The following is a 20,984-nucleotide window of genomic DNA, read 5'->3' on the forward strand; positions in this document are numbered from 1 at the left end:
ACTGCAGCGCTGCCAAGCTGTCAGAGGAAGCAGTGGTAGTCGGGTTGCAGGGTTGAAAATTTTGAAAAATCACACGAGTAGCCGTAGTTTCTGTGTGTGCTGTACAGGGGAGGAGTGGGTGTATGTGTGTGTGTGTGTGCGTCTGGACTTCTTCTCTGTCTGTCTCTCAGCCTCGCTCAGTGGGATGCAGACCTGTTGAGACAGCGAGGGCCGACTCCTGTTTAGACTGGGCCGGCGCCAGTCGTCCCCTCGCGTCGCTCTCTGCAGCGACAGGTGAGACGCCTCAGTCGGACATCATCACGCTCGCCGCTGACAACGTTGTGACACGCCACAGTCAATCCATCACTCCTGTCACAAGCTAAAAACTCCCCGTTTCCCATGTAGTGTTAAGGAATTTGCTTTGCTTTTCCTTTCATTCATGTAAGAACGTCTCAAATATTTGTGAATTGCTTCTGAAGGTGAGGATGGCAAGTATCACAGATGGACCGCACAGTAAAAAAGAACAGTCATGTTCATTATTGACCGTGGCTAATTACCTCTACCAAGGTGCGTTTCATTTATAAACCTCAATTTCAATGAAATTGGGACGTTGTGATAAAACGTACCAGTATATAAAAACCGAATGAAGATTTGCGAATCATTTTCAACCTAGATTCAATTGAATACTCTATAAAGACAAGATGTTTTACGTTCAAACTGATAAACATTCTATATTTTTTCTTTGTATTGTTCTTCGCAAATATTCACTAATGTTGAATTTGATGACATTTAAAAAAAGCTGGGACAGTGTCATGGCTACCACTGCTACATCACCTTTGCTTTTAACAACACGCAATAAGTGTTTGGGAACTGAGGACACAATTTGTTTATGCTTTGTTGGTGGAATTCTTTCCCATTTATGCTTGAGGAACAACTTCAATCGCTGAACTGTCCAGGGTCTCCGTTGTCGTATTTTGCGCTTCAGAATGCACCACACACTTTCAAGGGGGGACAGGTCTGGACTGTTTGGCAGGCAGGTCACCGTAATCACACGCTTTAACTACAAGGCCATGATGCTGTAACAACTGCACAATGTGGCTTGGCATTGGCTTGCTGAAGTAAGAAAGGATGTCCCTGAAAAGACGCTGCTTGGATGGAAGCTGCTTTAAAACCTGTATACACCTTTCTGCATCGATGGTACCTTCACAAATGTGCAAGTTACCGTAGTCATGTCATGGGCACTAAGACACCTCCGTACCATCTCAGATGCTGCTTTTGAACTTTGCACTGATAAACAATTCAGATTGTCCTTTTTCTCTTTGGCCCAGAGGACACCACGTCCATGATTTCCCCTCAAAATTTGAAAAGGGGACTTGTCAGACCACAGCACACTTTTCCACTTTGTGTCAGTCCATCTGAGATGAGCTTGGGGAGTGTGCAGAATTTAAGTGTATTATTGATACATGACTTTGCATGGTAGACTATTAACTTGAATTCGTAGATGTTGCGATGAACCGTGTTAACCGACAATATTTTTCTCAAGTGTTCATGAGCCCACGTGGCAATATCCTTTACACGATGATGCCGCTTTTAAATGCAGTGCTGCCTGAGGGATCGAAGGTTACATGCATTAAATGTTGGTTTTCAGCCTTGCGGCTTACGTGCAGCGATTTCTCTATATTATGGGCAGTAGATGATAAAATCCCCTAAATTCTTTGCAATTGTACATTGGGAAACATTGTTCTTTAAAGTGTTGGAATATTTTCTCATGCAGTTGTTCACAAAGTGGTGAAACTCACCCCATACTTGCCTGTGCACAACTGAGTATTTTGGGGATGTTCCATTTATACGCAGTCATGATACTCATTGGGGAATGTTCTTCAACTTTCCCAGTTTTTTGTTGACCGTGTCCCAGCATTTTTGTAACATGTTACAGACATCAAATTCAAAATGAGAGAATATTTGCGAGAGTAAATGACGGCTGACCTGTTTTCTGAATCTGAGCCGTGATTGGTCGCTGTGAGCAGTTGTGATTTCATTTTCAGTCGACAGAAGACAAAATGGCCACCCCAGAGATAGCTAAAAACGAGTGCATTTTGCTGCTTAACTTATATTCCACAAACGCAAAATTAATCACAACGCCGTGTTTCAACTAGTGGGCCTGCTGGGAACATATTCCTGAAAAAAAATATGTTTGGGTTGACTTCTGCTTTAAATTTGATAACTAAGAAAAATCTGGCACATGCAGTCGGTGAAGACGTACAGCGCCGCGCTATAGAATATGGGGTGACTTGGCCTTGAAGGAGGTCTGTTTCTAGATTCTAGTTTTATACCTCTAATAAGTAGGCAGACAAACACGCAACAACAATGTTTTGTCAACGTGAACGTTTTCAAAGTGACCTAAAGAGTTAGAGGTGACACATGCTGCGTTGTTGGCTGTCTTTTATCAGATCTAGTTTCTTTTATTGCATGTACTCTACGTACCGCATGAAGCAGCATGCCCTGTGTGTGCTGTATAACAACACTAACCAAAACAGAAGGCTTCTTTCACTGAGTGCTACTCACACCCAACAGTAAATTCCAAATTCAGGTTTTTGCAAGGGACAATTTTTTGGGAGCACCCAACCCCTTTCAGCTCAAAGAAAATCTATATTTTGTGCACTATACTTCAAAACCTCCAGTGTGTCTGATAATTTTTTCATGCATTTTGCATCATATGGCCTGAATTACAGGGTTTGAAACATAATGCAGAGGTTTTTTCAATCATCCTTTTTTTTGCAAACTTGTGATCAAATCTGCAGATACGAATTCCCTAGCGCTGTACTATAATTTGCACCCTTATGAAGGTGAATATTACACTATTCCCCCACGACAGCTTTACAATCTTCAAGGTTAAATGAGGACCAATTGCTAAGCAATATATTACCTCTAGACCGTTCCCAGTTAAATGGGCTGATGGTTATAAATATTAGTAATCATTCGGGGGAAAACACAAGGCTTCTGAGCTGAACTAATGATCAATGAATCAAAACTGTCCCTACGTTCACCCCTGTGTGGGATTTGACGCGCACAAGCCTTGTCATAAAACTAGATCACTGAGGAATTTGATATTTATTGCTGCTTACCAAGCTCTGACAGTGGACATCTGTTTAAAATGCGTGGTGAGGGCGTGTGTTCTGCGCAAAGCATTCCACACAATGTTTGGTGACCCCGGCGTGCGACGTTTGAAATGAATTTCTGCAGCAGTTTGAATGTGCCTCCATGAAGAATATCAGTCAGCCACAACAAAGGCGACAGGTGACACAAAAAGGCCCTTTGTAGAATGGCGATCAAACATCACGTTACAACAAAAAAATGCAAATAAAAAGGCAAAAAAAAAATTCTCGAGTTCCAAACAGTTTGATATTAGAGATTTAAGACATGACCGTTTGACTTACAATAGTCCGTCTCCGTTTCTCCCAAGTACCATATTTTACTAGCTGCTTGGCTACAGTACAGTATGTCCAGCAAAATAAAGTGCTTTTGCCAAGGCCTGAAAACAAAAAAGCCTCAAAACGCCATAGATTACAAAAACAGGACATTACAGTGGGCAGATGAAATAGAGCTTTGATACTATCACATTATGCAGTATCAATGCCATCAAGGGATGGTAAGTTCTTCTAAGAATCTACATATTTAATGTATACCCAATATTTAAAACAAATGTTTATATATCAATGCTGCCCAATGACACGTGTGTCACATTCCAGACTAGTATTTCATCCAAACATTACACAAACAACTCTTATTATCTTTTTTCTTAGCAGGAGAACCCAAAATAAACCTTTTTAAATAAACTGTATATCATGTGTGTTCATTTTAATGTGCAAGCTGACTCGGAGACCAAGTCTCAGTGTCTCAGTCCAATATTTCAAATCATCATAAAAAAAAAAATAATTTATTGTTTCATAAGAAATTCTACCATCCGAATTTTAAACTATGCATTTGTCAGACTTGGTTGAGTAAAAATGCAGTAGGTTGATATGGTAATGGAAATTGCTTCGACTTTGCTTTCTTTAATACTAAGTGAATGGGGCAGTTGTGGTGTGAATTGAGTTCAGTCAGCATGCAACAACAACCGTCGGTTCTGCCATTTATTAACTATAGTGATATACTCGTTTTATATTCTCAAAATGATTCTTTTTTTTTTAGTATTTACACGGGAACAGTAACATGATCGTTTTTGAAAAAATTGACTGTGTACTCTTTTTTCTTATGAATGACAACAAAATGGTCTTGTATGAACAACTTTTCAAAGGGCAGTTCAGGGTCCAAAGGATATTGTGAACGAAATCACGTTTTCATTCGTTTTTTATATGTACAGTGGACCCCCGTATACTTGCGGTTCGGCACTCGCGGGTTCGCATATTTTGGATAAAAAAAAAAAAAAAATTCTATATTTTAAAATGTTTTCTTCACGTTTTTTAGGGGTTGCTCAGTTTAGTTGCTATATCAAAATAATAGATTCATGTACAAAATGTTCAATCAGCACAGGACTGCAAATGACAATTCTAATAGGGTAACTACTTGGATTACATTACTATTATATTACATTATTTCCATTGCTACTGTTCGTGGGGTAACTCAGTTACAGAGAATGCTAATATCCGCTCAAGATAGTAGCATGTCTTTTCTGTATCTAATTTCACACACTCCACTTGAGTACAATAAAAGTGTGATCATTTACAGAACCCACCGGATGCGCACACGCAACAAAAAACACAAACGCACACTGAAATGTCCACTGTGAGCAGCCTCCCTCTCCTCTTGCAGCACTCATTCAGAGCCTCTAAAAGCCTCTTCCATTTAACAGTGGGCCCGAGGCTGTGAGTGACAGCCAACAGAATGGACCTTATGTTGTCACATTCTCAGCCTGGAGGGAGGCCTGGCACAGCACTCAGGAAGGAGGGAGGAGGTCCGGGCATGTGCCACAGACCAGCAAACTGGACCAGAGTTTCAAATATCCATGGAAAGTGTTGTTGCTGCCTGCAGGCAGAGTGGCACAGGCGGCTGCCCTTTTGTGTTCAAAGTGAATGAACATTTGATGAGATTTGATCACCGTTTGACCAAAGAGCATCTCGGCTTTGTGAGAACATTGTCCAGATGTTGTTTGATCAGCTCTTGTGTTTCCAGTCAAGACAAACATGCTGTACAGTATGAAAGCTACTTGACCTCCTATTAAACTGGAGAAGGCAGAAGTGAATGTGTTCCACTTTACACAATGTAGTGAATGACAGCGCGGAGCAAAGTATATGTTTGGGGCAGGTTTCTGGCGTGGAGCCCGTTCTGTTGGAAATTACTGATTAATTAGGGACACTTGCACAATCTAGTGAGCGCGCACACCAGAGCTGAATCAAAATATCGGTAGTTTGCCTCTGAAAACACAAAGTGTACAATTCAGGTTGATTGACCGTACCAGAAGATTCAGCAACAAAACACAAGAAATAAATACAAAAAATATATATATTTTTTTACAATTTTAAAATGTATGAAATTGGAATATTGAATAAAATAAATATAAAATAATATGCATATAATATACAATAAATACTAATGTGAATGTATAAATATAAGATAAGATAAGATAAGATAAGAATGCCTTTATTGATCCCACAGTGGGGAAATTTTCGTTGTTACAGTAGCAAAGATATAGGTCACACAGGGGCGGCGGCATAATGTGGCCATTAATGTATAACATTGACGGCAAACATTTAGAATCAAACCTATGTAGATATACGCAGTAACATGTGTATATACACATGTGTATACACACCAACCTACATCTACATAAAAAATATGAGGAACACTCATTTCGGCCTGTACATAGTACAGAGGAAAAAATACTCTAAGTGACAGTGCTGCAGTGCTGTAGTGAAATGTAAGGAACAGCATTGGATAAAAATAAAACTAGACTAACAGTAGTGGGGAATGTTGAGTATTGCACGGTATTACAGTAGTGGGGAATATTGGGTATTGCACGATACGAGCTCAGGTGCAGGACTGCACAATTGCACTAATGACCGCCAGTTTGTAGAGACTACACAATGTTCTTGTTAAAGAGTCTGACAGCAGCAGGCAAGAAGGAACGGCGGAATCTCTCCTTTGCACAGCGAGGGTGTAACAGTCTGTCACTGAAGGTGCTATGGAGTGCTGTTAGGGTGCCCTGGAGGGGGTGGTCCGGGTTGCCCAGCATTGATGACAGCTTGGCCAACATCCTCCTGTCCCCCACCGAGTCCACAGAGTCCAGGGAGCAGCCCAGGACAGAGCCGGCCCTCTTGACCAGTTTGTCCAGCCGCTTCTTGTCCCGGGCCGAGACGCCGCCTGCCCAGGTGACCACTCCCTGGAAGATGACCGATGCAACCACCGAGTCATAAAAGTTCCTGAGGAGTGTCCCCTGAACCCCAAAAGACCTCAAATATTACAAGAACACAAATGATAAAAAATAATATACAGTTGTAGGAAAAGAAATAGAATAACCACAAAGAAAAGTATTTATACTTTGTCTTAAGGCTAATTTTGTTGTATTTTTGGTTGAAGAAGAAAAATTTAAAACTTGGGAACAAAAAGATCAAGTAGTCAATTGTAATTTTGAAGTTTCATTCTTCGTTAGTGCGTGTGGTTGTTGGTCTGAGCTGATTGCTCATTTATTTCCTGACACACTTAAGCGACACATTCTTAATGATCATTTAATTGAGATCACATTTTTTGCACTCAAGTCCGAGTCGTTTGTTTTTAAGTCTCTATTGATACGGGTCTTGTTCCGATACCTCGGCAATGCATTATGAAGAAAAAAAGAGCGCATCCAAATTGTCATAATTATCTTCCATTTTTCTTAATTCGAATAAAGGTATTCTAACAAAATTTTTGAAGGTCTACAAGTCAGCAGTCGTTCAAATCAAGTAAACAAATATTATTATTCTTGACTTTAGAAAAATTTAAAAAATCCTGCATACAGTAAGTGTTTTTAAAATGTGATTACATTTTTTTTTTTTTTTTTTCAAAAAGCCAAATTGTCCATTCTTTAGTTTTTGGTAACATCCATTTAACTTAAACGTGTAGCAGTCAACCACGGACTATTCAATAAACACGATCTTGATTTTGCCAATGAACTTTATTGGTTGTTTAACTGTGAACGCCAAGTGACACCATCGAAATAGTAGTAGGAATAAAGACGTTTAACCCTACAAGATATATCTTCAGGGGGGAAAAAAAGAAGAAAGAGGAATCAAAGAACAAGAAAAATGTGAAATTGATACCTCGCCTATTGTCTGGCCCCCATGTGCGGCTACCTTCACCTATAAAAAAAAAAAAAATCCCCCACAATCAGGGTCTTTGAAAGGATCTGTGGAGCAGGCAAACGGGGGCGGGGGGGCCAAGGCTGGCCTATCACGTTCAGGTATGCAAGCCAGAAAGGCGGCGTGGAGCCACGGCGAGGTGTTGACAGTGAGTGGCAGGTGGAGCGACTGTTTCACAGTTCACTTGGAGATTGATGAAGCATTCTGGACAGCCTCCTTTGCAACGGCGTTGGCAGCGGCGTAACGCGATACCCGGCCCGTGGGATACTGTAATGTTCTTACATGAATCGCCCCAAACCAAATGATAGCCTATGTAGCCTCCTGGTGACAAATGACACACGCTTCCACTGTCTTTCTGCTTTCCATTCAGAACAGCGTTTCAACTTTGCTTTGCATGCTCGTGTTGTGACAGGCCTCTAAATTGATTAAGCCGTGCCCCAGGATCTGACACGACAGCGTGTTGCCTTCTATTTGTTGATTACTATTGATTTTCTTTGATACTTCATTTAAAAATCAATGGCAGGAGCACAAGAAAAATAGGCGCAGTTTACACGTACTTGAACATACTATTGTGTGGCGCGGAAGGCCGCGCTTTTGGCAGTCGCCGTGATGGAGGCAGCCAATTAGGTGGAAAGCTCTTAACAGGTGAAAGAGAGAGGCCTCGTTCGGATCGATGGCGCGCTTTCTTCTCCAATCACAGAAAGTGGCTATAAATTACAGCGCATCTGTTTTGTTTCCACGGCAGCAACTTTTTTCTATTTGTTATTTCTTGGTTTCCCTCGCTCGGTCCAGCAGTCCCACTTGCGACCCATCTTCCATCATTACATGACATACGGAGAGGACAAGTGTCAAATAACTGTGCCGCAACAGCGTGATATATATCAGGCGAATTTGACCTGTCTCACTAAATGTAAATTTACAGTGGAGGTGTTTGTCTGCTCGCTTGGATTCACGCACAAGACACTCTAACTGTATTAGGGCCAGATGCACGTAAATACATTTTATATGCGTTTTGACCTTTCGGCAACACGCTACTTTTCCGGGGAAACTCCTGCCACGGTGAAGTAGGTGGGAAAGTTTTTCTCTTTTGGATATTTTTAGAATAAATTATGTTGATTATTCCATTCATTAATCGAATAATGGGATCCATTATTACTTTTCATTAAAGTGCTTTACAAAACTCTATATATCCAATTTCATGGTTAAATAAATGTTAAATGAACAAAAAAAAGTTATTTGGTCTTGTTTGATAAAAAATTAAACAACAATTACGCAGTAACATACGAGAGAGATTGATTGGTTGTTGTTTTTTTTGTTTGCAAATGTCTTCTTTGGATTAAACACTACTTCTTAGGATACCTCATTTTACTTTGTGTTTTATTTTTCCCACAATAAAATATTATTGCCCTTTACCTCAATTTGTTATTGTTATTGTGCCTCACCTGTTTTCTGAGTTTGGTCAGGTGACATTCAAAAGCTGAGCCAGGATTGGTCGTTACCGGAGCCCTGAGTGAATGTGATGTCATTTTCAATTGACAGCAAGTTGCAAAATAGCCACCCCCTGAGACTGATATAAATGCTGCTTTTGCTACTTAATTCATATTCCACAAACACAATATTAATAAGAATACCATGTTTATATTTAGTGGGACAGCATAGAGCATGTTATTGTAGAGAATATATTTGACTTGACATCTGTTTAATAAAAGTGGAAAAACAAGTGCAACTACTGTGCTACATAGATGAACTCCATCTTGATCAATCACGTGATGTTTATACAGATGTGCACGTGTAACAAGTCTGTTATGATTAATGTAGTGGCACATGTAACCGGCAGATTGGAATGGGTGACCTAGATACATACATAGACATGTAAACAGGCACTAATGGAAATCAATACCACAGACTCAAAAATAACAATTAATCGTTTCATTGCTATTAGGAACCAAAAACATCCTAAAATATACCAAGATACCTATCATAAAATAGCTATGCTTACCTTTATGGTGAAACTTGCTGTTATTCAATTTTCCATATCTAGAGCATTAAAACGTCATCTGAGGTTAGTTTTAGTGGAAGGCCCTTGAGGCTATAACTTTGTTCAGGGAAAATATATCTTTTAAATCTCAGAACTGGCACACCTTGCCAGTGTACCTCTATGGATTCCTAATTGTTTTTAATCCGCACAGCAAATTAGAGGACCAGCATCTTACTGGAAAGGATTGTGTTCAACCTTGAAGGCCCAACTACTTCTACCCTCTCATATAACCATCTCCATAGCAGCAAGTAGGATAACCTGTACACTTTACTCTGTACAGAACAGACAACTTAATTGAAATGTATTCACAATAATGTACTCTATGTTACACATTTGACATTTTTAACAACTATTTTCTAAGAAAGAGCGATGTTCTTGGGTAAATTTCAGAGCTGGGCATTTTACCAAAAACTGAGCGTCCGTTATTCGTCATCCGTCTGCAGCATGGGTACCCTTCCATCGTCCGTCATTTGCCTCTTTTTCCAGGGCGGAAAAATAGTCTATTTTTCGTCAAGTCCAACGAAACTTTCACATTTGAATTTCTTTAGTCTTCTCAGTGGCACTAATCTTTTCCTCTTTTATTCACACTTGCCTCTCACCACCCCCTTTAGCCCAAAGTCAAGCATGCAGAAAGGAGCAGGCAGGTCGTCTCCAGCAGACCCGAACGCTCTGTTCTCAGAGTACTCACCTTTCACCCGGCGTGAATGTGACGCGGCATCGCTCGGGCCCCTCGAGCCCCGCGGAGACCAGAACACAACACCCGCCAAACAAACGAGCGGGGCCTGTGTGAGGAGATCCAGTGGGCTGTTGAAAGACACAAGGTGGCATAAAGAAAAGCAGGCTGCACAAACGAGCCAGAGACATTGTAGAAGAGACATAGAGATGACACTGAGGTTACATGCGGAGAAGTTGAGGCGCCTTCTTACATAAGGAGGCTGGTGCTTTTGTGCGCGGCCCAAAGTTGATAGTGTACTGCGTATCTCATCTCTGCTGCAACACAAGCAACATATTTTTCACTTTAAAAAATGTAGCACAATTATAAAAGGAAACCTTCAAAGTTGAATTTGGAGTTTAACCAATATTTTCCGGAAATATGCCTGAAAAATCAAACTACACTTGGGCTTCAAATCAGATCAGATTTCAGCTCAGTGAGTGCCAAAGGTGCTAACATAAGACACATTTTTAGCTTCATCTGTCTTTTTCTGATTATGCCACATACGTTTATCAATCATGGCATATAGTGAAAAAGTGATGATAGCCATAGAACCAGAAATTAAATGACACAGGAAACGGTATGGCCCCTCGGTACAATATCAGCAAAACAATTACATATCAGTTGCATACACACAATAATTCAATCATTCATGCTAATGTATGGTAATGCGTATTGAAGAAGGAAAAAGCATGAACATTATCTAAGAAATGCTTGCTCTCCATTATATCTGCCAGTTGTTTTCAAAGTATTCTTTTATTTTAAGTTTGTTATACAATGGTTAGGCAGCATGTTGGCTAGTGCTGAGCACATCTGCCACATAGTTCTCAGGTTCTGGTTTTGAATCTCTTTCCACAGACATGCATGTTGACTTCATTGAACGCTCTACATTGTCCATAAGTGTGAATGTGAGTGTGAATGGTTGTTCGTCGGTATGAGCCCTAGCTCCGATTGGCTGGGGACCACCAGTCCCAAGGTGGCTCCCGAGGAGCACGAGGAACCCGTGGACCTGTTCTAAAAATAGCTTTTCAGAGATGGAAAATTATGATTTTCTAGGGATGCGGAAGAAGTGACCATTTGAAAATGTGAACACTGTGAGAGATCTATAAATTCCGAATTATTGTGAGAAATCATTGACATGATCAGTGTTGTCACAAATATGAATAGCATTAATTATTAATGACAATGTACAGAAAAATAGTAACATTGTTAAAGGTAATTTGAGCAAATGTGTAATTTTTAGAAACGTGGATCCAACTGTAAGTCCATCACATTAATCAGTACCCAAGTAGAAGCTCACGTTTAAAATAGGTTGGTGACCCCTGGTCTAGGGTGTAAAAGCCCACTGGGACAGGCTCCAGTTCATCCATGAGCCTAATTAGGAGAAGCGCATAGAAAATAGATGAATGGAGTGCAACCGTACTCCACATTATACTTTATGTTATCTGAGTTACACGTTTAAAAATGTTACTCTAAATGTAAGAATTTATGATGGTAAATTATGACATTATTCTATTAAAAAAAACTTCACACATTTAAAAATTGGAAATTACAGCAACTTGTTTCATGGAATTGTTTCATTTTGGAGCTGTCTTTATTGTGGATTAGGAAGAAAATTCAAGGTCAATTAATCAATTGCAATCTGTATGCTCATCCGTCACCCGTACATACATGAATTTATCATACATCATAAACACACTTGTCACTAAAATAACTTCACATATTGCATATTCAGTACTGTAATTCCTCAAAACAGCAGACGTTCCTAACAGATGCCCTATCACAATTGGTTCCTAGGTGAATCATCCATTTAAGAAAATAAACACCTCTCCTCAAATAGACTAAATCTGGGGACAAACAAACACCTCCCTCCTATGCAGTGCTCATCAAAATGTCATCACTCTCGGTTAAAATTGATCTTGGGTTAAAATAAAATGGACCTCTGCCACAGCTGACAAACCTAATTTGGATGAGAACCAAATTACACCTTCTCCTAGAACCACCACTATTTTGCAACTTGATAATATTGCCGCCATTCATATGTAAATGTCGTGTGTGTGTACATGACTTCCTGCTGCCCTGCTAGCACACAGCCAGCGCTAGCGACCTTGCCACTGGCCCCCACCCACCCACCTCCAGCAAAAGTGACAGATGCTCAGTAATCTTTGTGAAAGGCGATCCGCCACTTAGTGGGATTGTTTCTGTTACACCTCCAAGAAGAGGCTCGCGCGACGCAGCCAACCCCTGTAACTGCTGTCCTGGGACCTCAGGTGGACACAGCGGGTGATGGGACACCACGCGTGGAACGAGGAAGCGGAGAAGGAGGAGAGTGTTCACACCTCGGAGTCATAAAACAGTGGCGAGCCCCCTCCCCTTGGAGTGTATTGTCTTAAAACAGATGGCTGACATATTGACAAGGGCTGGTGAGATGATATGGTTGCCAAGTGCTTTAAAAATGTGAAGACCCTCCAACATATGGGAGCCTGATTATCGCCGCTAATGAATAAGTTGTCATGTGCAGTCAAACAGCTGCCTCATTGGACGGCATGAAATGAATGCTCGTTGGATCAATTGATTTACAGCTTTATAACTTACTTGTATCCTTAAATCAGCACATCGACTGTGGCCGGGAATGGGGCTTTCTCCAATCCAATTCTACTTTTCATTGTTTGGCTCGGCAGGTTCAACATTAGGGGGTTACAGCCCCATTTCTTGCCAAATATCTATGACGATTGACGGAATTATAATCAATCAATAAATTCATGTTCATTGATTCAAGTAAAGTTTGGACTATGAGGGCCCTAATTTCGTTCCGGGCGCAAGTCTAGTGTAGTCTAACTGTGCGCATGGTTGGAGTTTTCTTTATTTTGGTATTTTGCTCGACTTTGCGCTGCTAGAATTGGGTGTAACGGGGTTTTTGCGCATTTGTGCGCCATTGTGAGATGGAACGTAGTGTTTTCTCGGGCACCCCTAATTTGTATCAAAATCAGGGCGATACAGAGCACATGGCCGCGCATGCGGTGCTTGAAAATTGCTGAAACAGAAACCAGACTCGCTGGAGTTGGTGCTTAACACTGGCACATAAACTGTAATATCTCTCCTTTCGGATGATGATTCAGAAGGAATTTCCCATGCTGCTGTCATATTTATGAATGAAATCCCATGAGGTCCACCACGCAGGTCCCCGGAGCACCGAATCGGTCTGCCTGTGTTTCGATTGAATACACCAAAATTGCGTTAAAACACCTGCGCTAAAAAATACATCACCGTTTAGCCAGTCCAACATTTAGTCTACGTTTTTTGTTACGAAATTGCAGGATGCGCTGGTGGGCACTGAAGTAAAGCACAGTGTGCGTAGCCGAGCGCAGATTACGTCACGAAATTAGCAGGTGTGTCGGTGGAGAAGTTGCCGGCACACCCAGACAGGCGCAACACGGCCCCAAACACGCAAGACAAGTTACGCTTGTTTTTATTTTGAGCGAACGGGTGCCAGTCATCCAAAATAGGGCAAGGAGATATAACTTTTTCCCCCAGCTGTCCCCAGATTAAAGAAGTGGCATTTTCCTCTCTTGGCTTCTCTTTAACTCATCAAAATTGTGCTTACTCGGTATTAATTTTTCAAGAACTTCATATTTCATTGTTAACTGTTATGAACCACATCTCCACACAAGGAAACATTGCACTGCAACCAGCAAAGGTGCTGTGGAATCAGTCCCAAGTAGTTGAGAAATATGCACAAGCGATTGTTGATAAAGAAATTGGGGTAACCTTTGCCCGGTTCTTTTTTTTGTCTTTAATGCTCGCTATGCTAATAGTAATTACCAGAGGACTGCATATTCTCAGTTGAACTATTTAATGGATGCCAGATAGACGGCCGTGGAGCCTTGCGTTAGGAGGTCTAAACCCCGCCCCCAGGATTCCTACGCTTATACTCTTGACCGCCCATCCACAAGGGGAGCGACTCTGCCTAGCCCCCCGGGACTATGTGTGACTCTACGGCCTTAACTGAAATCAACTAATAAGTGTGCCAAGGCTGTCATAGAAAAGAAGATGCCGAGCCTGGAGATAGGTCACTGCGACACAACGGCCAAGCTCAAGTCACCAATCTAATCATATGCGCCAACGAGGCCTAATCTAACACTGGCGTGTTTTTTTTCCCGGGTACTTTGGCTTCATCCCACAATCCAAAAAGACCACAGATATGTGTGAATTTCCCAAAGTTGGCTGGGATAGGCTCCAGCTCTACCAGAATCTAATGAGGATAAGAGTCATATAAAAACGATAAACCTGATGATCGCTCACAGCGCGCTAATGCGCTACATCACAGTGGTTGGAGCAGCTCAAGAAAAATGGAGTGCAATACTTGACAACAGCCAATAGAGGTGCTGTTGATTCACTACAACATTGTTTTCCGTTTGCAGCTTTATGTGGCCCAGCTCAGTGTAACACGAGAAGCAGTTTCCTTCCTCCCTTCCACCTATGGCGGCAGTAAAGCCATCTGTGTCATAACGCCCAAACGTGTCAAAATGATATGTCAAACCACGGCCTGCCTATTATGAGGCACAATAGCAACCCTGGATGGGTTTCCTCCCAGTGTGAAATGACAGATTCTCCCGCTTTCTTTGCGAGTGGCCGCTCGGCTCACTGCTCCTCTTCAAAAGGTGGCGACTATGTGTCACTGTGTGGAACGTGAAGACACGTGAAATATAGAGTTTCACAGCGCGCCTCCATTCATGCTTATGATTGCTTTGTTTCCTGGACAGATTTCCATAAGGGACAGCAAGGTGGGGACCCCAGCTTTATAAATGAGCTGCTGCTTTGTCAACACAGGAGTGCGGTTATCTCAAGCAGTAGCTGAAAGATTGATGGGGTGAGATCATAATCAGTATAGTGACATTTAGACACTGTACTTATGGAGGAATGTATTATGTTACACCAGGCTGTTGTATCATTGACTTATGACTAATTGTCTCATTGTTTAGCCTCCAGTGTCTCACAAAGGAACCTGTTCCCACTTGAATTTAGCAGGATTTTTGACATTTGTTTTGCTAGCATAATTAGTAGAAGACATTTATGGAACACAATCTGTTCCTGAAGCTGGTCATTCTAATTAAGGTAACAAGAATGAATTTGTTCCAGGCCTAAGCGGTTGCCATCATAAATCATGAATTTATTGCGAAGACATTAACAGATATAAAAGTAAAATGAGAATTTAACCACAGAATAAAATTAAAATAAGTAAAACGAAAGTTACGACTGTGACTTGGGTTCCATGAATCCCGAATGACCGCCAGAGCATCCTTGGAAATCTCGTGTTCACGCGAGAAGATTCTGTAAGGAAACGAACCTCTGGTGACACCGGAATTTATTCCCCAACCAGGATTACCGGTATCCAGGGGTCACAGGTGACTATTTTGGTACGCATACTCGAACTGCGCATGCACAAAGGGAACATTCAGTGCTTTAAACACCGCCTCTGGCGGCCAGTATTGAATAAAATGGATCATCATTGGAAATTGCTTGACAGTCCCGTCACTGAGAGTGAAGATGTGAATAAGAAAATGCTTGCTGGCAAGTTTCTCTGGGTCATGGGTATGTACTTTCATTTGGGTAATCTATATTTTAAAATTGAGTTTCTTCAGGATTCAGCATCAACTTTAGCCATCAACTAGTCCTCCCCATAATAGCGAATGTAGCCCATTTAGAGAATGATATGAATGAAATGATCATTTTTTTAAGAGCATATAATTACAGATAAGGATAGTCATTATATATGAAAATCATAACATGAAACAACTAGCTCAAATGGCAGTTATCCACTGACCGTGACGGTAGCGAAAAAGACGACGCGCTTGTGGACTTTGAACCAGTGGCACCAGTCGAACGTTATGATTGATTCAAATATATGTTTGTAGACAATGACGATAGCAACGTCTTTTTAACAGAATAAAGAATGGTAATCACATTTTAAATGGAAAATAGTGCACTTGCACTGACACTTTATTTTTACATCTTTGATTGAAACAGTAAATAATAATAAACTGTGTGAAAGCCACGTCTAAGATTTCAAATTCTTTTGAAATTATGTTTCTATCTGCTACAGGGGCTGAGATATGAATGATTTTGTAGGTGTTCAATTTCTCGGGGAACCTCAGGTTTAAGAGGGGGATTCTGTAGTCGCCCTTAGGTTTTGGGGAGATGTTGAGCGCAGGCGCTTTAGGCCTTAATGGGTTAAAGCACATTCTGCCACAACACGTAGGATGTCATCGTAACATCATTTAAAGTTCTATGTGAGCAGTTCAACAAAAGATGCGACTGTTGAAAAATGAATAGCTTCTTAAAACACATGTAGGCTACAGTATCTGTGAAAGCATATGTAAACTTTCCCTCTACTCGGACAGACGGTGAGACAAATGCGCTGTGTGATGAGTGATCACAAGGGGTCACAAGGGAGGAGCGCGGGGCCTCAGATCACAGGGTCCCATTCCTTCTGCAGCCTTTTCAATTAAGCCCCGGCACACTGGCAACAATTTATGAACGTGACCTTCCAACTCTCCAGCTCCTGCTCTCAGCCCTGGAAGACCTCTACCACCCCAAAACTACATCAAACCACCACCCCCCCTCCCCGTACCCACACTCTGACTCTATGACCCGCCCATCTTGACAATACAAATCGAGTTTCACGCGCATGCAAAATGTATGTGTGTATTATGTATGAACTCATACAGGCGCAAACAGATTCGGGTCCCCGGTGTTCACATTGCGGGGTCGGTGGTTATTCTTCAGCAGGGGCTCAAAGGTGAGTAATAAAAAAATCCAATACAGTAAATGCACAGGGTCAGCAGCATATCAATATATAATACAGAAAGGGGACAAATGACACGCCATAAGCCGATGGAGAGCGATTGAATGCTCTGTTTCTCGCTATCTGTGGCTGCATCAATCTGCGGCTGTTGATAATTAAATTAAGAAGTGGACGTGATTAACAAGTTCTTCAAACAAGCCGGAATTGCCTGCAATCTGATGCCCCGAGACCTTGACGGGCAAAACTATTTGTGACGTCTCCACAGTTCAGCCAGCTGTCTTCATTTTAATTAAAAATCTTTCACGACTCCAAGAGTTATGGAAGGCGCCGCTCAGGCCACTGGCAGCCTCTGAGTGAAATACCACATAACATAAATGATGTGTAAGCAACGGCCACAGCCACCGAATGTGACAGAGGATGCATTTTGCCCAAAAGGGACTCGTCCAAGGTGGCCCTGCCACTGTGCAGTAAATGCCTGCAACTTTATTAAAACTATGAAACTTGAGATGAAATTATGGGGCGTGCTGTCATTAACCGGAGCTCTTTGCATTGCCAGCAACTTTACTGCTGACCTGCTTGACTTTGGCAAGCTTGACTTTTATTTAACCTGAAAAATGTCAAATCATCCAACTCAAGTTTGACTTTAAAAGGTTGTGAAAAGTTTTGTTGTATTATATTCCTAAGAATTCAATGACACTTTGGCATTCAACAGGCTTTCAGTTTAAATAACAGTTTATTTGTGCAGTTTCGGCCTATAACATGCATTGATCGTGTCCTATTGGATCAAAAACAATACAAACAAATGAATAATCATGATTAACCAAACCAAACCAACAATATTCATGTTTGGTTCATTGAAGTGTGAATGTGAGTGTGAAGGGTTGTTTGTCAATAGTGTATCTGCCGTGCTTTTGGCTGGAAACTAGTCCATGGTGTACGCCCCTTTCACCCAACATCAGATGGAATGTATTCCACCTCATCCACGACCTTAAAGCGGCAGTCAACCCAAACATTTTTTTTTTCAAGAATATGTTCTGTGGAGGCCCAGTAGCTGAAACACGGCATTCTGACTAATATTGTGTTTGTGGAATAAGCGTTTATCCACCCGCTTTTAGCCATCTGAGGGGGCGGCCATTTTGTCATTTCTGTCGATTGAAAGTGACATCACAGTTGCTCAGGGCTCAGGTAACGACCAATCATGGCTCAGCTTCAGAAAACAGTTGATTGGTCGTTATCTGAGCCCTGAGCAACTGTGACGTCATTTTCAGTCAATAGAAGTGACAAAATGACCGTCCTCCTGAGATGGCTGAAAACGGCTGGAATTAGCTGCTTAACTCATATTCCACAAATGCAATATTAGTCAGTATGCCATGTTTCAACTAGTGGGCCTGCAGAGAACATATTCTTGGAAAATAAAGTTTGAGTTGACTTCCGATTTAATGAAGAGTAGCGCAATAGAAACTAGGGGGATGGATGGAATCATCATGGTTGCTATGTTCTGGAAAAAGAAATTAGGATACTTCTTGTTATTAGGGGTGAAAAAGGAAAATAGGAAGTAAAAAGAAAATTTGTGCTGAAATGACCTGAAATGTAAATTTTACAACCCGTTTTTGTTTTGTTGTCTTGTTGAGGTCTATTAACGTAATAACGTAAATGTCTTACTTTAGACGGTCTTGTCTTGGCTGTTGCCAATTTTGACAGCTGTTAGGTAACCAAACTTTAAATTTTTAATTTATTTTTTATTTTAACCACATATAAATGGGAGGTTTATCGTCTCTTTATTTCTTTTCTTCCAATTTTGGGTGACTGGGGGCACTTTGACAATGTTTAAAATTTATTGTAAAATTTACATCATACTTTTATGATCACACGTAATACAATGCAGGCATAATGACCATCAAACACATTATTAATCTCCAAATTAATTAAGAACTGATCTCATTTCTTATTATGTCATGTCTGTGCTTGATATAGTTAAAAAAATGTATCCACTATAAATGGCTGCAATCCAACATATCACCATGATTATGTATCGGGAAGGCTATATTTGCAAATCATTTGAAGATTTTGAGACACAACAGGCTGACCGGGCTGTAAATCTGCTAACATTACTCCTAATCTCCCTGCAGATGACATCACAAAGCACAACCAAAAGATTTAACATCTCAAATGCATATGTTGCACATGGGTATAAAAGAAAACCGAGTGTCACCTTTTATAGTAGCTTTTAACTATGCAAAACGCCCGTTCCGGTCTCAACCAAACAGTTGCACTTTGTCATCTTTATTCAAGTTCACTCCACTCAGACCTCTCCTCAGCACTGCCAGCTTCTCCCTAATAGACTGTGGTCCTGTCTATGACATCATAACTCACACATATCTTGAGTAAAGCTATTGTTACCTTCGCTTTTATCACCACCATCGACATGACTCTTCGCCAACCTCAGTGATGAGTCAATTATGATATCTTACGTTTTAAGTGTTCTTTTGGTTATAGATGCTTGTTGTAGTAATACTAGTGTGACTCAAACTAACAAAGAAAATTCCTTGTCGTTTTTAAATACTTGGCCAACAAAGATGATTCTGAAGCCATCTTATATTTGTACAGCTGAAGCTCCAAAGAATACAATAAAAGAATTATAATGAATTTAAAATATTCATTACATACATATACTAAATGAAACAAGCAGATTAAATACACTTAGCATACACTACACCACTCTACTGTATTAAACCAGTACCTACAAAAAGCCACTTAGTGATACTTGAAAATAAAAAGCAAAACAAAAACAAGCAAAAACAAAAAATCCAGACAGATGTCTTGTAAATTAATTGACGAGTTGTGTATTGAAAGGAGACATTAAAATAGTTCTTATGTGTCTTAATAAAAGGCATCAGACATTCTTCAGTCAAAAACGCACAAAGTATGAGGAATTACAACACACTTAATAGCCATTTGTCATACTCTGGTTCAAATTTATGGCCTCGTCATCCAATAACTGTGAAATCTCTGTCTTCTCTGTTATTGTGATTGAGCATAATCCTGTTGTCCTCCTTGCATGCAAGGTGTTTCCTATATCCATTATTGCTGCTGAAACGATACCAATTTTCCCATTGTGGGAATAATAAAGGTTAACTTTTATTATTTTTAATCACTCGGTTTAGAGGGGCGTTTCTGTGTCATGCAGAAGTAGAATATGACTTTCACTACCATAATGACTGGTGGCAGAGTTGGGGCATAAGTTGACGCGTTGCTAACTCAGCAAATTTGTTGCTACCCTTTTACAACCACTCTAGAGACTATTAAAGAATAGTGATGAGCAACAAATGTTCTTTATTTTTTACTTTTTGTTATTGGAGTCTTCTGGAGACTCAGATTCCCTCCAGAGTAGGGTATGATCCCTCCACGTCCAGCCTGCAAATGGGTAACACATAAGACAAGCCACCACTGGCTAATTTAACCTCTTACATAACAGTGTGCTGGAAGTGCAGAGGAGCTTGCAAACGTGCCCAATTTCAGAAAAGGTAGATAAAATAATTACGTGGTTCTTTAATCTCACACTTGATAGGTGGGCCGGCACTCAAAAGACCCAACTATTTCTATACAAGCGATTGAAAGGTTGTTGTCCCTTTTAAAATAACATACATCAAACAATTTGCGTTTGATTCATTTCATTTGCTATTACTGTAGTAAATGAATTAAAGTTTCATTATTTCCTATGGGAAAAAGTGTTTTGAAATAAAACCAAATTGGAAATCAGTGTGCATCATAGGACAAATTATGTTCCATTGCATTTTTTTCTTTTTTTTTTTGAAAAGAAGTCCCTAATTGCCTTCATGCCTCGTTCTCAACAGCAACCGGTGATCCTTAGATCAAACCCGGGCTGGGCTCATAACAGGGTCCAGCGTGGTCATGACCTGGCAGGCTAAGCGTGGGGAGGAAGTAATGAATTAGAGTGGAGCTTGGAAGGCATAAGAGATTAGGCAGCGGAGATGGCTCCACACCGAGGAGCGCCTGCGAGGCCAAGGGTCAGGCATATACCAGCGACGATTGTCAGGCAAGCTCAGCATGTTTATTCAGCGAGCGGTGAGATCTGCTTACTGCACGGTGGGATAG

General features: G+C 40.9%; 1 protein-coding gene across 1 annotated transcript in view; it reads right to left on the bottom strand.

Moving 5' to 3' along the window:
• Positions 1–6,158: 6,158 nt before the first annotated feature.
• The window catches only part of LOC147150049 (uncharacterized), a 47,287-nt gene continuing 32,461 nt past the window's right edge, over positions 6,159–20,984 (bottom strand). Inside the window, exons 4-7 of the mRNA XM_086025543.1 lie at positions 10,278–10,341; positions 10,040–10,155; positions 7,275–7,313; positions 6,159–6,358 (exon numbers count right to left, since the gene is read on the bottom strand). Of these exons, the coding sequence (XP_085881669.1) occupies positions 6,159–6,358; positions 7,275–7,313; positions 10,040–10,155; positions 10,278–10,341 (419 nt within the window). The remainder of the gene's footprint in view (positions 6,359–7,274; positions 7,314–10,039; positions 10,156–10,277; positions 10,342–20,984) is intronic.

The sequence above is a fragment of the Filicampus tigris genome, chromosome 3 (genome assembly GCF_054856515.1).
Source record: "Filicampus tigris isolate MCC_2025a chromosome 3, RoL_Ftig_1.0, whole genome shotgun sequence".
Lineage (NCBI taxonomy): Eukaryota > Metazoa > Chordata > Actinopteri > Syngnathiformes > Syngnathidae > Filicampus > Filicampus tigris.